At 44.4% G+C, this 9,150-nt stretch overlaps 1 protein-coding gene across 2 annotated transcripts in view; it reads left to right on the top strand.

The window, feature by feature from the left end:
* Nucleotides 1–9,150, top strand: part of agrn (agrin) — a 346,246-nt gene extending 337,096 nt beyond the window's left edge. For both annotated transcript variants that reach the window (XM_083770140.1, XM_083770141.1), the window contains exons 34-36: nt 3,985–4,209; nt 6,045–6,148; nt 8,381–9,150. In XM_083770140.1, coding sequence (XP_083626266.1) covers nt 3,985–4,209; nt 6,045–6,148; nt 8,381–8,541 — 490 coding nt within the window. In that variant the 3' untranslated portion in view covers nt 8,542–9,150. The remainder of the gene's footprint in view (nt 1–3,984; nt 4,210–6,044; nt 6,149–8,380) is intronic.

Consider the following 9,150-nt stretch of genomic DNA (forward strand, 5'->3'; position numbering starts at 1 on the left):
ATCGAAGATGGAACACAATCCATCGTTTGATCATTAAATTCCGAGTCTGAAGCCGCGTGGCGGCCGCGTTACGCGGTCAGATAGGTGGGCCACGAACGCCTTTCGGGCCCAGTTTGTCCAGAACAGGTTGGGAACCACTGCACTAGCACTGCTGCCATGCAGCGTCCGGCCGGCATGCTGCCAGCGTCCCCCACTAGCATGCTGCCAGTCCCCCTCCCCCGAATCCTCTCCATTCGCTCTCCACAATGGTTCACTGGTTGAACTCTTGGTTTAAATACCTCCTCCGCAGAAAAACAAACAAACACATACTTTTTTTATGATTCGTATTCTATAGATTGTACAAATTAGACAACATACATGTATGTAATACAGTAAACACAAAACCAAAACATTTGGTACAATTTTGGCAAGAAAAGAAGAAAATGAAGAAAATAATACAGGTACACAACAATACAATAAGACAATGGATAGTGGGTCAAACATGAGTCATTTCCGTGTATATTTTAAGCAGGGCCCTTAGTGTATACCTCCCACTGACACTGTTCTGTCTATTTTATTCATAAGTCTGAAACAGAGACTTTCTATCAAATCCATTGGTTGTGCTGTTCAGATACTGTGACCAGCGGGAATGATAAATCTTCACATCATAAAGTTGCTGTCGGGCAGAAACCTTGTACCTCCATAGTTCCACGTATTATGTTATGTTTTTGGGTTTTTTTGTAAATGAATGTCCTACTACTGCACATCTACAGGCTTACAATGCACCGCAATGTGACTCATTGTGAGCTTGTAGATCAGCTATTTTAGAAATGTTTTGGGAAAAGTGAAAGTGGTTAAGTGTCTGTGGGTTTTATAAATATTATTTCATAACTACATCGGCTACATCGGAACACAGTAGGTAATTTTTTTCTCCAGTTCCAGAAAAGTAACTGTTTTGGTATGGCCGTATACTCTTATAGGGACATACAAGGTTCCCCCCCGACAGCGACGGTATCAACGTCAGCCGGCTCTGTTCGCTGTGAGCTCCTTTTAAAAAGAGGCTGATTCATCCAGCAAGAAGCAGCAGCCTGGCATGCTGTCTCTATGCAGCGGGCTCCGTGTTGTTCTGTTCATGACTGCCCCCTAGAGGTCATAGGGTGGAAAGTACATTTGGTACATGATTAAAAACTCTGAAACGCTCCTCTATATAATCTCAGATAGTGTGCCCAGAAATGTGCAGAAAGTCCACACTGAAGTCAACGGACACACTACATAGATACTATGTGGATATTTATTTTTATAAATCGAAAACCACACACATTTTAGTTATGATATGCCTAACCGTTTTAATAACCTTGGCCATATATAGTACTGACAAATCCATGGAGATTTTTGGCACCTTTATGCTGTACTGTAGTTTATGAGACAAGTCAGAAAGTTAACCAAAGTCTGGAATGGTTTAGTTTTTCTTTCTTTCCCCCCCCCCCCCCCGTCTACATTTTTGGAATCCTCTTGAATCCTACCTTATTATTTGTGTTCACCTCAGCGGATTCACTTAATCAGCGAGGCATACATTTGCAACCTAAGCAGGAGTTTTTGAAGGAGAAAATCAAATTCACTTTATGGATGTCAATCCCCTGAGATGCACCTGTATTTCTGTTAGCTTGCCTCAGGCCAGACCTCAATAGAGTGGAAAACAGGGCAAAACACCCTGATGCTCTCACTGTCCCAGTTCAATAAGCAATGTTAAAGCTGCACTATGCAGTAACTGTCCTGTTCTGCCCCGGATTTGAACCTGAGCAAGTGATGCCATTTTTAACACTGAGCCAATAGAGCCTGCCTGATTGGGGAGAAATGGAATTTTAACCTTCAGGTCAAAATTTGTGTCAAACCAGAAATAGGATTGTGTCAAAGGTCGTGTCCAACCCAGACACAATCTAAATGTCTCAATGGAAGAGCAGGGAGACCTAATACAACCACCCCAATACATTCTAAATGTCTCAATGGAAGAGCAGGGAGACCTAATACAACCACCCCAATACATTCTAAATGTCTCAATGGAAGAGCAGGGAGACCTAATACAACCACCCCAATACATTCTAAATGTCTCAATGGAAGAGCAGGGAGACCTAATACAACCACCCCAATACATTCTAAATGTCTCAATGGAAGAGCAGGGAGACCTAATACAACCACCCCAATACATTCTAAATGTCTCAATGGAAGAGCAGGGAGACCTAATACAACCACCCCAATACATTCACAAAATAAATGACATAATAGAGCTTTACATTAACTCCATTTGGGTCCATTTTGTTATGTTTTCACTCTCTCAGAGTCACACGCGGATAAAATGAATGAACACTGAGGATTGAACTATGTGCACAATAAAAGAAAAAGTTTTGAGTTCGTTTGAGAAGTTATTATGACAGTCTCACCTTTTGTCTCGTAAACTGATGATGTAGGGCTGTGTACTGAAACGTTGTTTGTTCCCAATAAATAAATGTTTTATTATTTGGCAAGTGGGGGAAAAAAGTACACAGTATAAATCCCAGAGTTGTTAAATTAATAACACTCTGGATTTTATTGTGTAATAACCCAACACAACAGATTAAACCCCTTCCCCCCCTTTCACTGTCCTGATGTGTTTATGGTCACATGTTTCCCCATTTGCTATTCTGATTGGTCTGTCTCGTCTTGTCTTGTCTGCAGTCCTGTGTTGTGTTTTCTTGTATTGTCTTGAGTTGTGTGTTGCTGTGTGTGCGTCCTGTGTGTTCTTGTGTTCGCCTCCTGTTTGTCATAAACACTCCCCTGAGTGCTACCTTTGAAGACTGAGGAAGGGGCTCCGCCTTGGCAGCTGTGCAGACACACTGTAGCACACAGATATGCACACGCTCGTGCACAGAAACATGCACACACAGGCAGGCACACGTTGAAAGAAGCCATCTCTTTATTATCTTAATGTTTGTCCTTGCTCTCTCCACTTAATGTATGCATGCGCGTGCGAGCAAGGTGTGCATACACGTTTTTCTTTGCAATCTACATTGTGTGTGTGTGTGTCTGTGTGTGTGTGTGTATGTGTGTGTGTGTGTGTGTGTGTGTGTGTGTGTGTGTGTGTGTGTGTGGTTAATTATCGCCCACCGTAGCATTGCATACCGGTACATTAATAAACACACACACACACACACACACACACACACACACCGCACGCACGCAGAATAACAGGCTCACTGTAGGATGGGTGGAAGTGGTCCAGACTCCCCTACATCGCTCTCTTCCCCGTAGCTTCAGCAATCAACAGACAGGAGATCAAACAGCAGCTCATATAGTGCTCACACACACACACACACACACACACACACACACACACACACACACACACACACACTTGCGCACACGGACGCACACACAGGAAGAGCGGAGCAGCTATGCAGCACAAACGCAGTTGGAAGCTTAATAGCAAAACAGCTGCCTGCCACTTCTCCACTCACTGTGCATCCTGATGACTCTTCAAGACAACAACGCTGGCTTTGTACTCTGCTGTAAGGCAGTGTCGCATGCTGAAAATATAGCCGATCCATAAGCTCACAGAGCGCTGCGGACGATCGGCTATTTTCTGTATACATTAAGTACATATAGGGCCAAAAGCCAGACTGACTACTTGACTGAACAGACAATCAGCCTTGGCCATTAACCGCGTATACAGCCAGTGAAGATGGCTGCCGCTGAAAGGCTCGGTAGCCCCGGAGAATTTGATTTCCTCTCACATTACAGCCACACGACCACTGCTCCTCTCTTCATACCCTGACTACGAAACAACAACAACAAAAACGCCCACTCACACGCGCGAACAGTACACACCCGCTGCGCTTCACATCCAGACACTTAACCGGGTTAACCTTCCGAGCAGCTGCGAAGAACGGATCTCCGGAGAAAAGAGAAAAAAAAGGTCCCGTGCCATTATCCATGCTAACGTGTGGCTGTTACTGTTTGGCTCTCCCGCAGCGAGAAGGCTCTGCTGGTGAACAAGTTTGAGCTGAGCATCCGCACGGAGGCCACGCAGGGCCTGCTGCTGTGGAGCGGCAAGGCGGTGGAGCGCTCCGACTACATGGCCCTGGCCATCGTGGACGGCCGCGTGCAGATGACCTACGACCTGGGCTCCAAGCCCGTGGTGCTGCGCTCCTCGGTGCGCGTCAACACCAACCGCTGGATACGCATCAAGGCCAGCAGGTAAGGCTCGTCCTCACCGGGGGTTGCTGGGGAATATTACGAAATGTTAAATTGCTCTTTATTGCCCGCAATTTTCAAGATACAGTCTGGAGAACGGAAGCTCTGATCATGAGAAGCAATAAAGCGGAAGTGAAGCCTCCTCCCCACTTCCGTTTTGTCTTTTCAGTCAAGCAAAGTTATCCTAACATAAATCAAAATCACCTAACCATATAGCTTGCTGCTTAGCAGAAATGGAAATTAAAAACAAATAATTTTTAAATATATTTTCGTGAACGGAAATGATTTCGGGGAGGTGTAGTTCCAGACTCTATTATAGCATTCGGAGATTGTGGAATAAGTCGTCTTGGATCTCATTGTTTTTATTTATTTATTTATTTTTACAAAAACGTAAAAAACGTACTAGCTGATTTGTTTCCAGAAATTCCAGGCTACTGTTTAAGTGGTTAAAGCTCTCAACGTTACCTCCTTTGTTTGCTTTAGTCTGACTCTGATCTGGAGCCCAAGCTGGATGCAAGGTTTGGTGTTTCGGGGGTTGCTCTCCTGGGTTCCATCGTATCAGTGAAGAATTATAAATCTTTGTCATCTAAGATCTAAGCCAATATTTTCTATTCTGTGAGTGTATCCCTGGATACTTGAGTTTCCATATTGTATTACATATGCTGTGTTATATATATAGATGTGGTGGACCCACTGGACTCACTCAGTAACTATCAGCCAAGGTTTATTTTAATCCTCAATATCAGTTTGCAGAGAGAGATTTTTTTTATATTTTTTTTTATATTGATGCATCCCTGGAATCAGTATCAAAGAATCCTTCCTTGTTAGCCTGTTAGGTATCATTTGTAGGAAAACAATGCTGCTGGTTACAACATAGGATAGGATACATACGTTGATTTGGCAAAAAAAAGAAACCTCAAATGATTCCACCATAGGATATGCCATAATGTCAATACCAGCAGCTCTTGCATGACACTACTTTTCTAGGACAAAACAGATATCACTTTCAACTCGGCGTCCCTGTTTTGAGAAAAAAGACAAATTGTGACGTGTCCCGACTCAATATGAGCCGTTGTGTGTTGGTGCAGTATTGTTGCCTTTTTTTAAATAAGGCTTAACCACATGAACCCTAGCAGCTCTATTCCTGGGCGAATATACGGCGACAAGAGCTGATGTACAAGCCCACACATTGCTAACTGGTGTGAGCTTGTAGATATGCTTTTTGTAGAGGGAAAAAAGTAAGGGGACTAGTATAGGCCTCTGGGGGTACGCAAGTGTCCTTGGTTTGTATTGTCAGCCTCATAATTTGCTCATAATTTCCTCATAATCCCCAAATCTGAATCTAATTTAACATTAAAAAAAAATCAATGTTGGATTTTGAAATCCTACCCGTAGTTTTTAGGGGAACTGTAGTAGGTGTTAAAGGAGATAGCATTTAGAAAGAGAGCCAAACCGTGATGAAACTTGGCAGTGGCCGTTTAGCGGCGTGCTGTTAAAAAGCTGTTCTCTCTTCTGAAACTCCTCACACTACTGTATCGCGTGCCAGTGTTTAGTGCAGTGCCATCTATAATGAATGGAATTTCCAGCCGCATCTGTCAGTGGTTTAGGCAGCCTTCTCTTTTTTAATTTTTCAGAACGCCACCCAGCACCCAGCCTGGGGAGTTATGTAAGCGCTTAGCGCTCTGATGGCGCAGCCAAGGCGGCCTCCTCGCGGTGCTCCAGATTAAACGGAAGTTATTCAAAGTGACGTGCACGCATCTCTCTTGCCCACTTTCTCCATTCTTTTTCCATCTCTCTCTCTCTCTCTCTCTCTCTCTCTCTCTGTCTCTCTCCCTCAGAGCGCTTCGGGATGGCTCTCTACAGGTGGGCAACGAGGCGGCGGTGACGGGGTCGTCACCCCTGGCAGCAACACAGCTGGACACTGATGGAGCGCTCTGGTTGGGTACGTAGAAAAGCACCAACTACCAGACCTCATCCATAGAGACTGGGAAACACTGCATGCATCACACCATGGTAATACTTGGAATTCTCCAGCACTTTTCCAGCCGCAATGAAGAGCAATGAACTCATTGGCTCTGCAGAGGATAAGTGTATCTATAAATACCTATACTATAGGCTCTGGCGGAGGGTGTTGTGTGTGTGTGGTGGTCGTGGGGGGGGGGGGGGGGGGGGGGGGGGGGGGGTTGGAAGGGTAGGCGAAAGAAAATGTCAAAGCCCTATCCAGAATTCCAACCGACCGGCTCCTCCGTTATCGGCCACCCGGAGTTCAATTTGGTCTGAAAACCTTGCAGGAGAAGAAATTGCCCAGGAGAAGAACACACATGGCGGATAGAAGCATTCTGGGGAAATTACATTTGCTGCGGGGTAGTGTGAGGAGAGGGGGGGATGCCTGAATCAATCCTGGAATATTGTTAAAAAATGCACAGTGGGCAGTGGAGAGGCATGTTTGAGAGGAGATGCGTCCATTAGCCTGATTTATACTTAGTTGCATGCCGGTGTCGTATGCCGAAAATAGCAGATCTACAAGCTACAAGATCTACAAGCTCATGACCAGCCACACCGCTTGTAGAGCTGCTACTTTCAGCCTGCAACACTGGTGCTCTACTTTAATTACTGGTGCTCTACTCTAATTAAGCCAGTGGTTCTCAAAATGTCCCCAGCTAAATGCATTAATATGGCATCAAAATCAGTTTAACCACTTTAACCCTAATTACATCATATCTCGGTTGGGGGTCCACTGCCCTAAAGATCCTGCCCCTACATATCAATTTGGGGGTCCTTGACCTGAAAATGTTTGTGAACTACTGAAGCAATTAAGCAGTACAGTATACACTCACAAATCCGCACGCACGCTTGCATCTAGCGCAGGCGTGTGCGTGCGCGTAAAGCAGTGTGGTGGAACAGGTGCTGAGCGTTGCCTCGCAGCAGGAATACATAATCCCTCCTCACACAGCCTCCCATCAAGGAGCCTTCTCCGCTTTAAATCCCCCCTTTCCACGCTCATCATTAATTAATCTGTAACTCGCATGAAATTAGCCCCGTCGTCGATTCGTGATTCGGAAGGCGCACAATCCGATTAGAGGAGGGGGCAGAGAGCGAGAGAGAGAGAGAGAGGCCGTGTAAAGAGCTCGACGTGGGTATGAACTCTCTCCACAGATTAAGGAGAGGAGAAGTAAAAAAAAGAAGAAAGAATAGTAGAATCTGAGAAAGAAGAAGTTGAAATGTTAAATAAACGCATTTTACAGTTTATCTATGATATCTCTGCTGTCGGTAAATGAAAAATACAATTCTTTCAGTTAATGAAGAAAACCTTATATTTCGAAAAACAAAGCAATACTGCCTCATAAAAGTTGGTGTTGTGACTTCATATATTGTCAATTACTTGCATGAGAGGGGGGGAGGTGGTGGAGTTAGCTGTTTTAGCAGCCAGTTTGAGGGTCCAATGGAGTTAAGAGGTCTGAAGTGCTTTTTACGTTTGTTTAACCAACACACGGGCGTAAAGGGTGTCCAATAGCATTGATTTATGCCTGTATAACAAAAAAAATGGAGTTAGGTGGTTTCTCCCCAACAGCAACTATTATATGAAGCCAATTAAGGTAGAGAGAGAGACCTTGTGCGTGCAGTGCAGTGTTGTTTTTGACAGCAAATCTTGATTTCAGTTTTAGTCATAGTCTCTTGAATAGTTTTCACTTTGTTTTAGTCACATTTTAATCACCTGGAATGTCTTAGATTTTAGTCGACTAAATCTACAGTTGATTTAGTCGACTAAAATGTATTTTAGTCATTACAATGGCGGGTCGCTGTAATGACACTTGCTGAAAATAGCCGATCTACAAGCTCACAACGCGTTGCAGCGTGACGCGTTGTGAGCTTGTAGATCTGCTATTTTCAGCATGCAACCAAGTGTAAAATGACTTGTACTGGATCTCTTGTCCACTAGTCCCTTCTTAACATTTTAGTCTAGTTTTTATTTGTTGACAAAATTGTCGGTATATTTAGTCTTAGTTTTCATTTAGTTTCCATTTAGTTTTCGTCGGTAGTCAACGAACATTTTTTGCCTTAGTTTTAGTCGACGAAATCAACACTGGTGCGAGGACTTGAGTACGCCCCATTAGTGTCAAACTGACAGTTGATCTCTCTCTCTCTGTCTCTCTCTGTCTCTCTCTCTCTCTAGGTGGTCTAGAGGAGTCAGCAGTGGCCCGTCGGCTGCCCAAGGCCTACAGCACAGGCTTCATGGGCTGCGTGAAGGACGTGCTGGTGGACGGTGTGGAGCTCCACCTGGTGGAGGATGCCCTCAACAGCCCCAAAATACTACACTGTCCTGCCGCCAAATAGCCATGACACCCCCACCCCCTCCTCCCCCTCCTCCTACACCCCCCCCCCCCTCCAGGAATAGAGAAAAGAGAACGAGAGAGAGAGAAAAAAGAAACGGAAGAATGAAAAATATATGGAGAAAAAAACCCACCCATTCCCTCCATCCATAGCGTCCCGTGTCTCCTGCTGTAATTATTTTCTATTTTTATATACTTTTCATCACTTTTTATATCGGAGAAAATGACAAAAATTAGTATGTTGTTTTAATTTCTATTTTTTGTTTGTTTTTTGTTTTGTTTTGTTTTATATATAAATTTTTTGTCTGGGTTATTATTTCTTAAAATCTGCACCTCTGTTGACAGTATATGCACCCATCCACCACACGCATGCATGTACACATGCGCGCGCACACACACACACACACGCAGGCACGCGCGCACCCACGCACACACTCGCCGATCCATCCCATCCCTCTCCAATCGCAGGCACACACCAACAAGATTATAAATATATATATATTTTGTTTTGTATCAAACCTTTTGTGATTTTAAAATTAAATGTCCGCTAGAAACACCTGCCTCCGTCCTGACCCCTCATACCGCCCCCCCCGGGCCTGTCCCCTCATACCGC

Source organism: Protomyctophum parallelum, assembly GCF_964188405.1.
Source record: "Protomyctophum parallelum genome assembly, chromosome: 7".
In the NCBI taxonomy this organism is placed as follows: Eukaryota; Metazoa; Chordata; class Actinopteri; order Myctophiformes; family Myctophidae; genus Protomyctophum; species Protomyctophum parallelum.